The sequence below is a fragment of the Nuphar pumila genome, chromosome 12 (genome assembly GCF_984573655.1).
Source record: "Nuphar pumila chromosome 12, dmNupPumi1.hap1.1, whole genome shotgun sequence".
NCBI classification, from domain to species: Eukaryota; Viridiplantae; Streptophyta; class Magnoliopsida; order Nymphaeales; family Nymphaeaceae; genus Nuphar; species Nuphar pumila.
The window spans coordinates 58,517,555-58,537,147 of record NC_143260.1 but is presented as its reverse complement, the minus strand read 5'-3'; the positions used below and the strand labels follow the sequence as shown (position 1 = coordinate 58,537,147).

The 19,593-nt window shown below is 37.3% G+C and overlaps 1 protein-coding gene across 1 annotated transcript in view; it reads left to right on the top strand.

Annotated features, from left to right (window-relative positions):
• CAF2 (RNA-binding CRS1 / YhbY (CRM) domain-containing protein) overlaps nucleotides 1-8,906 on the top strand; it is a 49,042-nt gene extending 40,136 nt beyond the window's left edge. Inside the window, exons 4-8 of the mRNA XM_089982554.1 lie at nucleotides 3,311-3,438; nucleotides 6,744-6,891; nucleotides 6,984-7,058; nucleotides 7,799-8,125; nucleotides 8,222-8,906. Coding sequence (XP_089838680.1) covers nucleotides 3,311-3,438; nucleotides 6,744-6,891; nucleotides 6,984-7,058; nucleotides 7,799-8,125; nucleotides 8,222-8,286 — 743 coding nt within the window. The 3' untranslated portion in view covers nucleotides 8,287-8,906. The remainder of the gene's footprint in view (nucleotides 1-3,310; nucleotides 3,439-6,743; nucleotides 6,892-6,983; nucleotides 7,059-7,798; nucleotides 8,126-8,221) is intronic.
• Nucleotides 8,907-19,593: the final 10,687 nt, after the last annotated feature.

Below are 19,593 nucleotides of genomic sequence, written 5' to 3'. Positions count from 1 at the left end.
CATGGTAAAATTGTAACAGACTTTTTTATTTAAACTCGAGAGCATTATCAGTGCGAACAATCTTGACACTTGATTCAAACTGAGTCTTTATTTCAAGAATTAAAGATTTGATAATATTTGGAACATCAGATCGTTCCTTTATTAAAAACACCCATGATAACTTAGAGAAATCATCAACAATAACTAGATAGTATCGACACTGAGTCCTAGTAGGAATCTTACTAGGACCCCATACATCTGCATGAAGAAGTTCAAAGACTTTATTACTAGACTGACTCTGACTCGAAGGGAACGAACTTCGATGATGCTTGCCCAACTGACATGCTTCACACTGAAATGATGTGGTGGAGGGAATCTGAGGAAAGACCGAACGAAGCTTTGACAATGAAGGATGACCAAGACGACGATGCCACTGAACATGACTAAATGAATGGTCCACTGTAACATGCACAATACCCATTGGATGATGTAAGTAGTAGATTCCATTTTCTTCATAGCCTCCACCAATCTTCTTCCCTGTCAGCAAATCCTGAAAATGACAACCCATTGGATCAAATATTACTCTACAGTTTTGTTCTTTTACAAGACAACTCACAGAAAGTAAACTTTGAGGAAATTTTGGGGCATGAAGAGCATTTTTCAACTGTAATGAGGAGGATATAGAAATATTTCCCTGACCAACAACCGGGGAGGTACTCCCATCGGCTAATGAGACTCCAAGCTGAGCGTTAATATCCTTTAGATCTGAAAAAACAAGTGAATTTCCACACAAATGTCTGGATGCACCAGAATCAATAATCCACTTACTGTCAGTCGGATGAAGAAGATTTCCGGTTGAATAGGCAACACCAGCAACAGGAGAGGTATAGCTCAAAGGACGAAGAGTTATCAGCTCATCATATTCAGCACGATTGAGGGTTATACTACTGTCACTTGCAGAAATATTGTCTTGTGCCTTTGTTGCCTCGAGAGAAGTAGTATTAGCTCTAGGAGCATATGACTTTGATGAAGATGAGGTTGGTCGGCCATGCTTATCCCAGCAACGATCTTCTAAATGTCCAGATTTTCCACAGAATGTACATTGAAGCTTTCCTCTGCCTCCCACACCTCGGCCGCGACCTCGTCCTCTGATGTTCTGAAGATTTCCACGTCCATAACCAGATGAGACAACTAAGGCAGAAGACTGAGTCATAGGCTGAGAATGTGGAAGAGATATAACAAGTCTGCTTAGACGGTTATATGCCTCAGCAAGAGTAGGCACATCCGACCCAGTCAACATTTGGACTTTTGCAACAGAAAATTCTGAAGATAAACCTGTAAGAAACCTAGCAACCATAGTTTGTTCTTGATGATCCTTTTGTTTCGAACAACAGAGAGGTCTGTGAGCATTAAGTCTTTCAAAAGCAGCTTTTACGGAGGCATAGTACTGGGCCAAGGTTTGATCTCCCTGCTGTAAATTGTATATTTCCTGTTCGACTTGTAAGATACGACTCACATTAGTTTCTTGTGAGTATGTATCTCGAAGATTGTCCCACATCTGTTTGGCTGTATTATAATAAATTAAACCATCTGCAATATGGGCTTCGACACTATTCATAATCCATGACATGACTATGTCATTATCTTCATCCCAGGTAACATATTTTCCCACCTTTTCAGTGGGTCCATCTTCCAACAAGATATGTTTTCTACGATGTCCAGATACCGACATCATAAATGTTCTGGACCACCTGGCATAGTTAGTTTCATTTAACCTTACAGACGAGCCGTACGAAAAGGGATTGGCAAATGCCTTATATTCTCCCATATGTTCCAATTTTGAATCACCTTTCGAAGTTTCAGCCATACTGCAGGTAAAAAAAAACTGGACAGTCTCCACACTCACCACAAAAAAAAAAACCGCGTGTTACACCCACACGCCAACTGATATTCCAACCAGCAGTTGTTCACTTACGAACAACAATAAAAAAACCCCACTACAGTAGTGAGCAGCAGCCCACAAGCAGACAAATAATTCAGCACTTCAGTGATTCACAGCTAACACGACTTCTGCATATGCAGAAAATTTTTTCCATAACAGGGGCAGCTCCCCAGACATATACAGTTTGACAATACGTCATTAATTTTTTTTCGAGCAACACCACTAAGTAATCAGATACCCCATATTGCATGTAGAATCACCAACAGTAATCAGACTCCCAACAGCAACTATAGCAATATCTCACAACATGTTCAGTGTATACTATACCAACAACAATCAACTCCCAACAGGTAGCCACGAAACTGACGGCAGGAAATACCACCGAGACAGTAGGTAGTCATGAAACGATAAAACAAGAAGCTGCGAACTCACAGCAAGCATCCACGACAGCTGCGAACTCACAGCAAGCATCCACGACCAACAGCGTGATCAGATCTGTCAACAGATCCAAAAAAAAAATTTCAGCGCTGACCTGATTAGGTATTTTTTGTTTTACTCATTAGATCTGTTGACAGATCTGGTGGCCTTGATCACGATCTGATTAGGTATTGAATCACGATCACGATGGCCTCCACGATCGATCGAGCCTTGATTAGACTCGATCACACTCCCTCGTCACGGTCGATCACGCTCCCACGATCACGCTCGATCACGCTCCCACGGTCGGTACAGCTCTGATACCATGTAGAAGATGACCTGGACCCTAGAGAGAGAGAGAAGAGAGAGAGAGAAGAGAGAGAGAGAGAAGAGAGAGAGACGGCTGCAAAGAAAACCTCAGAACTCGTAATAGAGATTAGGGCCTCTCTCTATGTTAAATAGAGAGAGGCTTAAAGACCTAATTACAATACAGCCCTATTATAAAGAACTAAATTACAAAAAGCACCTTAATGAAAAATAACTCTACTTAAAACCACCTATTCTCAACAATATATTTGCTAATATTTTTCATTATCTATATCACATTAATTGGTTTTTTGGGAGCCAATTACAGATCTGCACTACTTTAATCTCATGATGATTACATCCTCATGTTCTCATATGAAATTCAATTTCTGAGGAACTGCAAGTGATATTGACCTTTACTTTTTTTTACAAATGATAAATGAAATGAACTTCTCAGTGATACTTGTTTGAGTGGACAACTTTTACTGGTCTCAGTTATTGCTTGGAAGTGAGAGAGAGACTGATTTCTTGCCTCAACATTCTGGCTGTGTAAAGAAGATTTTATTCGTTAGGGGCCTAATTGGGATTGCAGATTTGGATCTTTTCATTTTCCTTTTAAAGAAGTGGGTAGTAACTAATTATTTACACCTATGACCTTGTTTGTAGCCAAAAATGGAGTTTATGTAAATCTTGTGAAGGAAGTTCAAGAAGCTTTTGAGGGAACCCATTTGGTGAAGATAAATTGCCAAGGAATGCATGCAAGTGACTATAAGAAAATAGGTGCAAAACTCATGGTCAGTATCTATTTGACTATCTTTACTTGTCTTTCCTGTATCATGTTCTTTGCTGCTGATTACTTGTAATTAATTGTTTCATTTGATATTTGAATGATCTAAAGTATTGGTCATAATTTTTCTGGATAGGACATGATATTATCATCTAAAACATCATAATATCTTGCTTACATTTGTCTGAATTGGCATGAGTGTCAATCATGGAGAAGAAAAGGGTTCTAGAACCTCAATATCAAACACTGAAAAATTTGAAGACTGTTGCACTTAACTCTTATGAAATGGAAAATTCAGATTTGCAAAACAATCAAACCAGATGTGCTGGAAAATGAGGAAACGAGAAGAACAATGGATTCTCACTATCTATGTCACATGGGTACGGCTGAGGATATGGGGATATGGCCATTTTTATGAAGTTCCCAATGACTTGTATATAAAGGGATACAGAACAGGAGTCAAAATGGAGTATCTGTGTGACATAGCTCACCATATAATCCTTTGAATTTCATGTGACTATTGGAATTTTGTCATACAAATCTATGTTTTTCTGATTATACTAAGAAATGCTGATGTCTAGGGTATGCAAAGGCTTGTTAGTTATAAACTATTGATTGATCGCCTGACTCAAGGGATGGTTTGGTGAAGTTAGATTGGTTCTAGAACTTGACCTTTGTTAGTCAACAATCATCACTACACAGGTTGTTTGCAAATCAGTTCTGTTTACTAACACCAGTGAATGCAGTTTTTCATTGTTGTGTTTTTACACACAAAAGAAAACAGGGAGATTTTCAGTTTTGTGTTTGAATCTATAATTTCTGTGTATATACTATCAATAAAGGTGGACATCGAGAATGGCGGAGCCCGACATGCATGACTCATGCCCAAGCCTGCAGAGAACCTGACCTGACTTTTGTCGGGTTTAGGCTCGGCGTGGGTAAAAAAGTCCTGCCTAGTACCCACATACTAGGATCACATCTGGTGGGCTATGCTGGTCGATGCAGAATCCCAGAAACTAGAGAGAGAGTGAGAGGCTCTTATCACTTCCTTTCTCGACCATGTGCTGCTATTTGACCATAAATCACCAGTCAGATGGGTTGGTGCTGCCTCCACCTTGCATTTCATGGCTGGTGGTGCTCCATTGAAGGTCTGAGGTTCAGTTCTCCAATGGAGAGAGAGAGAGAATTGATGTCCCAAAGAGAAGAGAGAGTAGAGGTAAACGTTCCCCCTCTCCATCACATCATGTCAGCCTTCTATAAAGTCAAACCCAGCTGGCTCCCACTACCACATACAATTCACTTTTTTTATTTCAAAATTTGAAATTAAGTTTGGGGTTTGGTTGGTGGGCCAGGTTTATATAATATAACCTTTACATGTTTAGCTTTAAATGGGTATAATAAAGGTCTGATTTGGGCCTATGCTGAAGCCTGACCAAGGTTGTCAGACTAGGAAGTGAAAGCGGGAAACGATACGGGAAGCGGAAGCGAGAAGCAATGTATTTTAAAATGTATAGGAAGCGGGAAGCGAGGAATATAAAAAAAGAAATATAAGAATTGAATGAGAATCAAAATGGGACACAAATAAAAACTAAAATAAAAGTAACTAATATTAAATTTCATGATTTTTTTAGTGTAAGAATTAAAATTTTAACAAAATCTAAAAATGATGACTACCAATTTAGAGGAAACACATGAAAGTGAGTGAGAAAAGTGAGAGAAAACACATAAAAAACATGAAAAGTTGAGTAGGAGAACATATAAGAAGAATAGATGAAGCATGTGGAAAGCATAGGAGAAGCGTGGGGGAATCGAGGTTCTCATCAAGTTTTGGAAGCGTGGAGTATCGTGCTTCCGAAGCCAGTTTCCGGGAAGCGAGCTTCCCACCTATCTAAGAAGCTTCCGATAACTTTGAGCCTGACCCAGATCCGATGACATATCGGCTCGACCCAATTCTTATCGGGCTCAATTTTCGAATGCACTCTTGAGCCCGACTTTTAGCAGGCCAGGTACCGAGCCCGATGTCCACCCCTAACTATCAATTACACATATGTGTATACAACTGTTGGGCCTATAAATAGTCATATAGTATAATGTGCGTGTATGCATATGTGTGTGTGCATTTGCGTGTCTAGGTCATAGAGGTATTGGTGCAGGTAGGGCTTAAGACACAAATTTCTAAAAGAATGGTACATGGTTATTTATATAGTCAATCATGAAATAAAAGGATAAAACACATTAAAAATATAATATACATATCATTGGCCAATTTTGATTCTGCATGTTGACCACATGTTGAACGGACCATAAAATGGTTAAAATGGGTCGGATTAGAAACCCATTTGACTTGTACATGGTAGTACCAGTGCCAGAGCTGTACAATGTTTACATGGCTACGCGGACCTGGTTGTACCATGTTACATGGAAGAGGGGGGAGTCTCTATGTTTTGCCATGTGGAGACTGGTAAAAACCACATTTATTCTTGTGTCATGCTGCTAGTAGCTTGCTTTGGATTTGGGAAAGCCCTTGCCTTTCAATGGGAAAAAAAGAAAAGAAAAGAAAACCTGCTCTCTCTCTCTCTCTCTCTCTATATATATATATATATATATATATATATATAGCTACATTGATCCAGTTTCATTGCTTCAAATTTGAGTCGGTTGAATTAAATCATGCATACCTTGATCCAATCTGTTAGGCATATGATTTTTTGTTTTTTTATTGTTGATGAAACTTGCTGCTCAATTTGTAATTATCTTTTCTCTTAAAAAAAATCAATTCTCTGGTGTCTGACATGCAAAAAATATCCGTTTCCAGAAATCCTTTAAGGCAATCTGATACCAAAATGCCAGTCAAAGGAGTGGGTTTTTCTCTTGTCAAATTGGGTCTTAATTGACCTCTTGGTACGAAGTTTAGTTGCACGAATGGATGTGCTACTGCCAGTTTCCAACCATGGAGATGTGAGATATTGATAGATGAGAATCACCCTTTACGATGTTAATCAAGCTGCCATTTTCTGTCATCACCAATGCTGGAAACTGTCAGTTTATAGGCCCCACCTGCATACTCGGTTGTGTACCCAAGCCACTGGTTTCAGTCATCACCATTGATGGAATCTCTTAGTGTATGAGGCCCATCCATGCACTTGACTCTATGTGTGTGTGCACACGTGTGTGCATGAGTGAGTGAGTGAAATGCATGCAGGACTTTGATAAGATATGATGCTACTTCAGAGAAGATTTGATGTAGCTGTAAAGTGAGTGAGAGTTTACTGATTCTGATCATGCATATTGAGTGGTTCTCTTTGTTATCAGGAACTGGTTCCCTGTGTCTTGCTTTCTTTCGACAATGAGCAGGTTTTAATTTGGAGAGGTAAAGATTGGAAGTCAATGCACCAGGAAATTCCCTCTTTACTGGTCGATCCACTTTGTGGTAGTGGTATCTCTAGTTTGAATGGCTCAGGTATGCTTTAGAACTTCTGAACTTAGCAGTATGAGCATGGGATTTTTGACCTGTATTTTGGTAAATGACCATGTTCCAAGTTAAAATTACAGATGGTCCAGTTGAAGATTCGGACTTCAATTATATAGCATCTCAATCTTCTGATAACTCCACTGGAACAAGCCAAGGTGAGATCTGGTCATCCTGATGGAATTCTACTTAATCAAATAAGATTTTCTTTCTTTTCAAAAATAGCGTAATTTTAGTGAGAGAATTTTCAATTTAAAAAATTCACATCAAACAAGACATATGTATATATACTATTCTGTCTGGCTGAATGTTAATGAACTGCATGTAAGTTGAAATATGATTGACTGAAATGTATGCATATATCCGCCTGCATAATCTCTCAGAACTACAGTTGCAAGACAGAAACTCACTTCTTGTTTATGATGGTGCTTCTTTGTCATTGCTATGATAGTTCCACATGCTTCTAGTTTTATTAGCTATCTAAAAGTTGTAATTCTTACCATATTTTCCTATTTTCTAGAACCTCCTACATCTCTAAGATAAAAATTCCTCACTCCTTGGCCTTGGCAAGTTCTAGACTTTATTTGGAAATTTTCCCTTGTCCATAATGGTCTCTCATGTTACTTAACCTACAACCATTTCTCATAGTGATACTTCATTTTGATATAAAGATGTGTACTCTACCTTCCACGGCTGTGGTGGTCTCCTATTTAGGCATGTGAAGGAGTTTTTATCACTTAGTTATTATAAATGGTGCGATATGGTCAAACTATTTCCAGTTGACGAGATGGTTGTCTTTGTTTGCATTTTCTGAAAATGTCACAATCTACTTCCACTTGCATGATGAATTACATTTTCCCTTGTATTTCAGATTAGTTAAATTTTGTGGAAATTGCAGAACAAACAGATGCTGCAGATGATAAATTGGCGGCTACAACTTGTGGGAGACTGATGCTATTGTGGAAGCATGCTTTGGATTCAAGCAAAGCACTTCTGTTGGATGAGATTAATCTAGATCCTGACTCTCTCTTGGATAAGGTGGAAAAGTTTAGTGGCGACTCCCAAGCAGCAGAGCATTCTTATCCAGCACTCATTTTGTCAGGTGGAATGGGTGCTAATATTCTGACAAATGGATTTTCAGTAAATGATGATAGTGATTCTGATTCCAATCTTGCAAATGTTAATGATGATGCTGGTGATGGTGGGGACAATCTCATGTTCAAAGGTGTATAGCAATTGGTTTATTTTTTTTCATTTCCGGTTGATTATCTTGTGAAATGGCTCAGCAGGGATTGATATACATTAATGTCCATATGAGCAGCACCACAAATGAAGCACAACTCTTGCATGGATTATGATAGAATGATTTTCAAGAATCTTGATTGATTGATGAGATATTAATGATAGGCATCTGTGGAGCCTCATTATGGTGTAATTTCATTGAATCTTCTAATGGCTGGTGACTATCACAACCTCATCACAAGTTTGAGTCAGTTAAGTGTTTACTGTGGAGTTCATGGTTGCTGATTATTCAGTTTGTTCTTTCCCAGAAAACATACTAATTGCTGTGACTAGGATGATGATTTTGAAATAGTGATGCTGGCCCAGGATGGTCTAGCTTTTTGACAAAGGTTGGCAGATTAGAATCTTAGATTCATTGCAAGTATCTCTGGGAAGCCATTCTTTTGTAACAAAGTAAAATATGGAAGACCACACCTGCTCCCTTCGAGAATTATCTTCAGATTGTGGAGTTTAAAAGCTCAGATATGAGATTTAATTTCTTAATGATATGCTGAGAATGAAATCATGCATGGAAAGCACTTCTTGGATAGATCTCTTTATGCTAAGGTACACTGTTAATAAACAAAATGCAATCAATTTTGTACATTTACAATTTGCTGTTTTTTGCTTCTATCTTTGTTGTTGAATACATGTATTCATGCTTGAAGATTGTTCACGTTCTTTATGTGTAAACAATGCCAAGAATGTAGTGGAACAATTTTGTACTTCATTTTGTGGGTAATTATAACCTTGTACTATTAGAAAGATGCCTTTTGTTAAATATTTGCTACATTTTTCGTGTTTTCCTGGTAATTTCATCAACTGCTTTCTGAATGTCTGAGCTCATCTGAGCACCGGAAAACAATTGTTTGCATTTACTTTTGGTTTGTGGTGATATGCTTTGTGCTGCTTCAGTACATTATTTCGGTTTTGTGTTCTAGGTGTTACAGGGTGTGTTTGGATAAGGGGCTGACTGAGGAAATTAACTGGTAAATAGGAATCCCCTTTAGTGAGGACTCCTATGAAATAGAAAATATTTGAACACACTTTAGTAGTGGGTTGCATGAATTTTTAGCTCTATAGAATTCTCATTGACCTATGGAATTGGTAGGAGTATTCTTAAAAAAGGTTGTGGTTGTCCTTGTATGTAAAAATAAGGGAATTGACTATTACATTCTCCTTTCCTCCACTCAATCAAGGAGGCTGCTATCACTTATCATATGCAAAGACATCCTTAATTAAAAGCTTATCTATAATTGAAGGGTTGCTTGTGCAAGCTGATCATTCTCACTTCCTCCCTGTGTCTGATGGTGTTTCACGAGTCCTAGATCCCTACTATGGCTGATTCAAGAATGCTAAACTGATACTCTTCTCGTATGGCCTACCTATCGACCCACTGTAAGCAGGGGTGAGTGGCTGGACCCAATGTGTTTTGTTGCAACATCCAGGTTTTGTGAGTGCAAGCCTTTTTTTCTCTTTTTTCAAGAGGCAAGCTGGGGGATTAAACCCATGTGATTGAACTTAAGACCTCTTGGTTATAATAGTGCATCCTAGCCATCAAGCTGTCTCATTCGACCCTGGGAGCAAGCCTGTAATCACTCTATCTTAGCCATGTAGCTACCTATGAATGTAATGCCTGCCATGTTCTGGCCGAAGGTCGGTATTGTGTCTTGCTTTCACCTATGTAATTTGTTGGAAAAGTACATGTTCCTGCAAGGGCAAATTGCAAGGACGTATAGATGATGCTTGTGTCTGCATAGTCAATTTCAAATTGTTGATTCCTTTTGCTGCTAGTTTAGCCTTATATTGCACATACTATTATCAACTTTTGTCTTGATTTTTTTATCCACCTATATCTTATAACAATATTTTTAGTTGAGAACTTTACTAAATCCAATGCATGCATCCTTTCAAGGGCAACTAGTTTCTCAAATATTAACCTCCTAGACTTAAAAGTAGCTCCTTTCTGAGATAATTCAAATCTTATCTGAAGTCATGAAAATAAAACGCCTTAATTGTAAAGAAAGAATTGATTATTAGCTGGGTTTTCATACTGATATAAATTTATGATTTGTAAAATCTAATTTTATGAATTTAGATTGTATATTTGTTGCATCAATTGTTGAAATAAACCAACTTATGATTAGTCTGTGATTAAGTGATCAACGGTGACCTAATATAATTACCTTCTAGATGGATGGGGCTAAAGCTTATGTTGTATTTAATGGGAACACATTAAAGTTTTTGGAGATCCCAAAACCTAAGTTTAAAAGTAAAAGCAGGATATTGCAATGGTTGTAGTTAAATACTATATAGTAAAAGGAATTGAGAAGAATTTATTAGGCTCATATAAGGAACATATTGTTGAAATGACCATAACAATAGAGTGGTTGAGATTATGTATCTCTTAATTGATTTATAGGTTACGTGTTTGGAGAAATTAAGTTGCAGGGTTTCTTTTATAGTTTAACTTTTATAAATGTAAAAATTAGACAGCTCATTATGAGAATTATCCTTATAGCAATAATTAGACTGGAATCAATACAAGGTCACACCACGTTGAGCTTTTCAAATTTCAATATTAATACTTGAAACTTGAAAGCTATAAATCTGCAATATTTGGTTCATTTTGCAAGTTCCTGAGTTCAAGATTTTATCACTAAGCACTGATGAACTTTGACATGTTTGCTCTAACTGAAACCCATCAGGTACCGTTGGTTATGTATATAGTTTATATGATTTGCCTTGTATGAGATGCTTATTATTTTGAAATTGGAGGGATGTTGCAATTAATTTTTAAATTAGTGAAATTATTGTGATCATTTAAATTTTATAAAATTGCTTCTCAAATTTTTACTTTGAATCGTTTTCAAAAAGAAAATGTGCTTTGAAAAGTTGTGACCACTGACTGATTGTGTTTGACCATGAAGCGACATAACCCTTCCCTCTTAATGCAGCGGGAGGATCAGGTGCAATGTGATTGCACACTTTTAGTGTGCTGCTGCACCTGATCACCCACTATATTTGAGATACATCCTGTCAGCTGTGGGGCCCAACAGCAGATGGTGGGAGATTAGGTGCAGCCGCATACCTAAAATATGCAATCACATTGCACCTGATCTTGATTCCTTAAGGCCAGGTTCATGAACTCACATAGTGGTCAGTAGTAACTAGTGCCCATGGCAGGTGCTGCAAACCATAGAGAGTTGACTTCCATTCTCACCGTCAAGCGCTAGGGAAAGTGAGTTTCGGTTAGCAGGACAGCTGGAAGTCGAGGGTGACTTTCAAGTAGTAGACACAGTTGGAAAGAGAAGCGCTCAAGCTTAGGCACTGAAGAAGATATCCATGTCAGTTAGGCTATTCACTTTCAGCTATCAATTAGAAGAGAAGGCACTTGCTTAGGCGTATGAGAAAAGAATGAAGGGTTACCAGTAAGTCGGCTTTAGCTACCAATCAAGCAAGGGAAGCAAGTCAAGTTGACTGTGAATCAAATCAATCTTTCTTTCTAGGGCAAGTAGTGGTGAAATTTTCATATTGTTCTTTCCAGTGAGTCCCCAACCATTAACTAGCTCTTTTTGTTAAAGTTTTTTGGTGTGAGTGGTTCATAACAAACCTACTTTTTGGGGGATGGTACAAAAGTTTTTGCTTGTAACTAGGCTGATTAGAGAAACCTTACCAGTAGTTCAGTTACGGGAAGCCAAGAACACAGGTATCGAGTTCTGTTTAAGTCATCAATAATTTTGTCCGTGAATCCCGTTAGTAGAGCATGTGTATGTAGCCCACTAAGGTTAACTTTAAAGGGAATTTCTAACATAAAATGATTGTATTATACAATAAAAATGATGCATTTTCCTAAAAACTCTATAATTTGCCAAAATCTGCTTAATGACCAAAACCATAAATAACGAATTTTGTTAAGACCTTTTTACCTTTTGCATATATAAAACTCATGAGGTTTGCGCTATATCTTGCTCCGCTCATCGGGTATCACAATCTCCCACTTAAAAGGAGATTCACATTGTTTTTCTTTGTAAACATCATGAAGTTTGCATAATAGTATTTGCAAACATCTTTTTAAGCCAAACCTCAAAACTTTGCAAATACCTAACTAAGTTTGCATATATATCTTCCAAATATGTGAAGTTCCTCCCAGATATGCGAATTTTCTTTCAGATATGCAAATTTTCTCCCTAGAGAACTGCAAATACATATCGATTTATGCAAATTTTTAGTGTGCGAGCATGCGTAACTTAGCATACTTTGCTTAATCATATATAAAGTCTTTTTTTATTTTGTTTCTCGAAAGAATCGTAACTCTTTTTCCTCTAGAACCCTAAATATTTTTTCTCTCCTCTTGCGGCAAGTCCCATGAATTTTTTTTGCTGCATTCTAACGAGGTTGTAGTATCATCCTTCTTATCGACTTCATGGTTAGGTCGAAAGATGAGTTTCATACGAATAATATATATGCATATTGTTATATTTCATTCTGATCTTTTTCTTTTTTGTAGATATGAGCATTTAATAGCCTCATGTGTATTTGTTTTTTGTTGTTGTTGTGGATATTTTTTGTATGTTTTTATGTGTTTTATTTAATATTTATTATCAGATTTACCGTTTAGGGTTTTCTATGTTTAGGTTTTTTTTCATAGATATATATTTGTTTGTGTTGTAACTGATTAATGTTTGGTTACTTGTTATTTAGTTAATATTAAGTATTTTTTATGTTGGTGTAATGGAGTTAGGGTTTATTGTAATGCCCCAAAATTTATTCAAAATTTCAAGCAATTTTTTTTCTTATCATGCTAGAAATGAATAAATAATAACCATTCATGTCTAACTATATATATATTTTTAACAAATAACACAAACTAATTCGCACAAAGTGTGTTCAAGTGATCGTGGAATCAAAATGAGATAGAGTTTATATGAACATGAAATCCTAATTGCATGCTTGATCTTTTTTATTTCACATAAAGGAAAATGATATTTAAACATGCAAGATCTAATACATAAATAAAATGTTCATGCATGAGATTTTTATGCTAACAATGTGTGTATGTATATATATATATATATATAGATTGAACATTACATAAATCAACACACTACAAAAACATGTGATGTTGTCACGTACATAATATAAACTCATTTCTTTTCTCTTTTATTAGACTCGAATCACATGCATATTAGCTTGGTTAGATCACACATAATATGCCATCGATCTGATGAAGGTGGATCGATACACATATTGATGTGTGGTCCAGCATGACCCTACATGCTGGCCCATCACCTACACACGATGGTAAAAGAACCCTATCATGTATCGGTCGATTGGCAACGGTGGTACAGGGTTTGATTAAACCTCATACGCTTCTACACTCTTTTGATCAACACAAGCTTCGTTAAAGGAATTCCTTCCTCAACTGTGTGGAAGGAGATGAGAGGGAAGAGAGAGAGAGAGAGAGAGAGAGAGAGAGAGAGAGAGAGAGAGAGAGAGAGAGAGAGAGATGCGTGTGAGGCTCCCTATTTAAATGGGGCCTCATTAATATGGAAAGGGAGAGGGCGAGACCATGTTCCATCATGGTGTTTCTTTCTTTTTCATACATCAAATGCTATTTTTTTTCTTAGAAAGGAGGGTTGATTCACCTTTCCTCTTCCTCTCATAATTACAAATAAACAAAAATGAGCACACCAAAGGTGGTATCTCATTTATTTAAGGAGGGGCGACCCTTACTTGCTTCTTTTTTTATATATTATTTAGTTTAGTTTTTCCTTAATGCCTTAGATTTAATTTTAGAAAAATATTAAGATGGTTTTTAGTTTTAGGTAATATATTAAGTAGATAGACTATTTAATATTAAATTTTAAAATATTAATTAAAACCTTAATCTAAGTTTTCTATTTGATCCTAGACCCGGATTAGATCCAATTGTATTTGAATCAAACCCAAATCATATCCAATTCAAATGTGGATTTCAAATCCTCTTGAGATCCAAATCCAAATACCAAATTCAATCAATTTCACTAATGGATTTCATATCTACTCGAGATCCTGATCCAAATATTAGATCAAATCACTTTCGATAATGGATTTCGAATCTACCCGAGGTCCAGTTCTAAATTCCAAATCCAAATAGATATTGTAGAATTCAATTTCAAGTTTTAAATTCCTTGAAACCTTTAACTTCACTATAATTGAGAATTTTAAATTTTCATTTATTTCTAATAAAATTAAAATTCAAGAATTAAAATAAAATCCTCTTTTATTTATTTAAATATTATACAAAATTCACAGGTTTTACATCCTTCCCCCTTAAAGGAATTTCGTTCTCGAAATTTAGTACAAGCTTCAGTCAAACAAGTGGGGGTATTTTTCTTGCATACCATCTTCGGATTCCCATGTGCACTGCTCGATGCCATGATATTGCCATCGTACCTTGACCAAAAGAATGGTCTTGATGCTCAACACCTGCTCTTTCTTGTCCAAAATCTCCACTGGTCTCTCATCTATTATCAGATTTTCTCGTATATCCATATATTCACACTGTATTATGTGGGATGAATTAGATACATACTTTAGCAGCATAGACACATGAAAGATGTTGTGTATCTGCGAATATTGAGAAGGTAGTGCTACTCTATACACTATCTCACTAATACTAATACCAAGAATGGTCTGACATATCTAGGACTCATCTTCCCTTTCTTTCTAAATCAAAAAGCACTTTTGATAGGAGATACCCTAACAAAGACAAAATCTTCCACTTCAAAAATGAGTTCCCTACGACATTTATCCGCGTAGCTCTTCTGTCGACTATGGGTGGCACAAAGTCTATCTCTGATCATTTGCACCTACTACATGTAGTATTGTAGCACCATAGGTGACTCCAATGTTCTCTCACCAACCTCGTCTTAGTAAACTCAAGATTGACATGGTTGTTCATATATGGCTTCATAGGGTATCATCCCAATACTCGCATGGTAGCTATTGTTATAGGCGAATTCCGTTAATGCTATATGTGTATCACAATCACCCTTCCAGTCGAGAACGCAAACTCGCAACATATCCTCGAGTGTTTGGATTGTTCTTTCTGACTGTCCGTCTGGTTAGGGATGAAAGGTGATACTGAATTTCAACAGTTGTCTCCAAAATTGCAAAGTGAAACGAAGATCTCGGTCTGATATAATCAAAATTGGTACCCTGTGCAGTCGTACTATCTTCATGATGTACAACTCTGCAAGACTTTTCAATGGTTGATTGACTCAAATGGGTAGAAAGTGAGCCGATTTAGTGTATCTATCAACGATCATCCAAATCTCATCATGCTTTCATTGAGTCTTGGATAAACCTGTCATAAAATTTATCATGATATCCTCCCATTTCTACTGTGAAAGTTTCATTTTGCATCATATCACTAGGTCTTTATTGCTCAATTTTGACTTGTTGATAGGTCAGTCATCTCGAAACATACTTGGCAATGTCTCATTTCATTCTCTTTCACCAATACTTCTATCGCAGGTCCTTATACATTTTGGTACTACCTGGATGTATGGTGTACTTAGATATGTGAGCCTCGTCCATTAGTTCTTCTCTCAATTTAGGGTCATTCGGTACCTAGATTTGGTCATTCATCCATAAGTTGCCATTATCCTTTATTCTAAAAGAATATTTTTTTTACTAAACGGGCGCCTTTAGCTTCTCGTTATGAGGATCCACCTTTTGTGCATCAGTGATTTTGGTAGTGAACTCAGGATGAATGATCAAACAGGATATTTGAACAACTCTTGAATCATCAAAGAAAGACTTCTAGTCCATAAATTCTTTTAAAAGCTTTCAACCTTGTCCTACCAGACTAGACAAGGTATTTTCTCTCACATTTCGGCTAAGCGCATTAGCCATGATGTTGACCTTCCCAGGATGATACGAGATGGTAAACTCATAATCTTTTATGAACTCCAACCAGGGTCGTTGTCTCATGTTCAACTCCTTTTGCGAGAATAGGCACTTCATACTCTTGTGGTCTGTGAATACCTCAAACTGCTCTTCATATAAGTAATGTCATCATATTTTCAATATGAATACGACGACGATAAATTCTAGATCATGGGTGGGGTAGTTTCTCTCATGAATCTTCAACTATCATGATGCATAAGCTATGACCTTTCTGTGTTGCATCAGGATACATCCTAAATTGGTTCCTAAGGCATTTGTGTAAACTACAAAATCTCAATGTCTTGATGGCAAAGTTAGTACTGGGGTTGAGGTGAGCTTCTGCTTCAGGGTCTGAAAGCTCTTCTCACACTTGTCATTTCACTCGAACTTGGTGTCATTTCACAGTAACTTAGTCATGGGCATGGCTATTCATGAGAAGTCCTGGGTAAAATATCTGTAGTAGCCTGTCAATCTCAAAAAGCTCCTTATATCACTAACATTCTTCGGCTGCTCTTAGTTTAATATTGCTTCTACCTATTGCATCATTAAGATTGGGGTTTTCAAATTTCAATTTGTTTCATAATTTAAACCTTTAAAAGTTTTTTATCGATTATTTACCTCAGTAGGGTTCATTGTCATACCATCCTTCGAGATCATATAGCCCAAGAACATCACTTGATCGAGTCAGAATTCATACTTGAAGAACTTCACATATAGCTAGTGTCTCCTAAGTGTTTTCAATATGATCCACAGATAATCTCGATGTTATTCCCTGCCTTTAGAGTATATCAAGATATCATCAATAAACACTATTGCAAATGAGTCTAGGTAAGGGCAGAACAACTGATTCATCAAATCCATGAATGTTGCAGGAGCATTCATGAGTCCGAACGACATTATCATAAACTCATAATGTTTATATCTTGTCTTGAAAATCGTCTTATGAACATCTTCATCTTTAACTCAGACTTTATGATAGCCTGACTTGAGTTCAATATTTGATAACACATTCACCATCTGTAATTTATCAAACAAGTCTTTAATACAGGGCAATGTGTACTTGTTCTTAATGGCGGCCTGATTCAACATCTTACAGTCGATGCATAGTCTAATTGACCCATCCTTCTACACAAATAATACAAGTGCACTCTAAGGTGATATATCCTGTAATTGTTTCTTTAACTACTTTAGTTTTGTTGGTGTCATGTGATAGGCTGCTTTGGAGATAAGTGTTGTTCCCGGTACTAATTCGATATTAAAGATGCAGGAAGTCTAAGTAGTTCTTTTGAAAACACATGGGAATTCTTGAACAATTTTCAACCCTTTCAATCGATACTAGTTTTGGATCCACTACTGTCATGTTGACTAGGAAAGTGGTATATCATTTTCTTATATATTTTTAGGCTTTCAATGTGGAGATGACCCGACTCTTTAGAACAAGTCTTGAGAGTTTGAATTCTACTTTTGGGCATCTAGGTTGGGACAATACAACATTTTCCTTATGGTACATAACACATGCATAGTGTTCGTACAACTAATCTATACCCAAGATCACATCATACTTGGTTATGTCAAGCATGATTAGATCAATAGGTAGACTGCACATATCTAACTCCACATATGTTACACATGTTGAATTAAAACCTATAGGGTTATACACATCTAGATCATGATTTAATGGTTTTATGTATATCCTAAGTTGTTTTGTAAAATCGAATAAGATAAAATAATGTGTTGCACAGTAATCAAATAAAGCAAGTGTCGTTTGTTCAACAACAAAAATTGTACCTTGCACTAGGTCGCCTTTCTTCAGTTGTTCAACGGTAGTTGCATAAACTCGCCCCTAAACCTTCTTCTAGGTGGTTTGTTGTTGTTGTTGCTAATGGTGTTGCTGCTACCTTCCTCTAGTGGTCTATCCCTGTGTGTCCGCTATCGTCTTCATCCCGAGTGTAATGACCAACTTTCTCACAATAGTGGCAAGTTCCTGTGTTACGAGGAGACGATTGTCATGGATGAAAATGATTGCACTTTGGGTACAATTGCTTCTACTTCAGTGGTGGGCGGTTCCCTCTCTGTTGTGTCTACTTCTTGAAGAGAGGTTGCCCCTTTCCTCCGGTGAATGGTGGCCTACGGACTCCACCCTTATCACTAGACTTGATGTTATCCTTTCTTGACTTTTTTCACTCCTCACTAAGAGTAGTGGCCACTTCTATGACATCACTAAATGAATTGGATATGTTGGTCATGACCTGATATCTCAAGTCGTCCTTAAGTCTCCTTACGAATTTAGTTGTCCTAGCCTTATCATTGGTAAATAGGTTCGAGCAACAACACTCTAAACTTCTGAATTTAGTAGTGTACTCCACCAAACTCATGTTTTCCTGGGTGAGTTCCAAAAGTTCTTACTTCTTTCCACTCTCGAGCATGCAAAGGGAAATAAGTCTCTAGGAAAGCCTCCTTGAACTCAGCCCAAGGAATCGGTCTTGTTCGGACTGCATAGACTATATCCCACCACTTTTGTGCATCTCCCTTCAGTCGATAAATGTCAAAGTCAGTCTAGCGGTCCTTAGATATAGGCAGGACACGTAAAGCTCACTCAATCTCCTTGAGCCAACTTTCGGCCATGTCAAGATCGCCCTTTCTCGAGTTAGTAGGAGGGTTCAACTTCAAGAACTTCTCATAAGTTACTTGAGCATGATTGACATTTTCATGGGTCGGTACGGTCTGTCTACCCTAATTTTGGATGTGTGTATTGATTGTCTGCGCCAAGTTGTTAAGAGCCTCCATGATGAAGCCTCTTTACACCCATCAGTCATTGGCAAATATTCACAATCACGTTTGCATTGGTATTCGTGCAGTGACTCATCTGTTATATTAGTCAGGGTTTTGTAATAAGTGTAAATTCTAACATATCTATTTATAATCATTAGGAAATTTTGAAGCCTTATTAATTATAATAGTAGTGTTTCCATTAATTTTTTGTGGCATCAAACCATGTTCGATCTTACAAAAATACTACCACAAAAGAACTTATTTATTACGAATCCATTCATCGACTCATATCAACTACTAAAAAATCTCTATCTTTTACGAGTAGCATGAGTACATCCTGAAGTACTCTCTTGTGTTATCCATGCACCTTTGCTTTGGCGGGTTCTCATCCACCTCATTTACCAAAGTGTATGAAAGGGAACGTCCCACCGAATGACTCGAGACAACGAGAGTTGTCATAGCAATACGCTTCCTATCCGCAACCTTTCTTATTGGGCAGTCCTGAATAGTGTGGTCTGCCTCAACAAAGAGAAGACAATCCTCCATGTTACGAGGGTAAGTTTGTCCCTTAAGGCGGTGACGACACCACCAACAACCAAGTCTCGATTGGGTCCAAGACTCAGCCACTGCTCAAAGGTTGGCACTTCTCTAGATCATGTATGATAGTAGCCTCTATGAGATCGTGTAGGGCATTAACCAACTCAT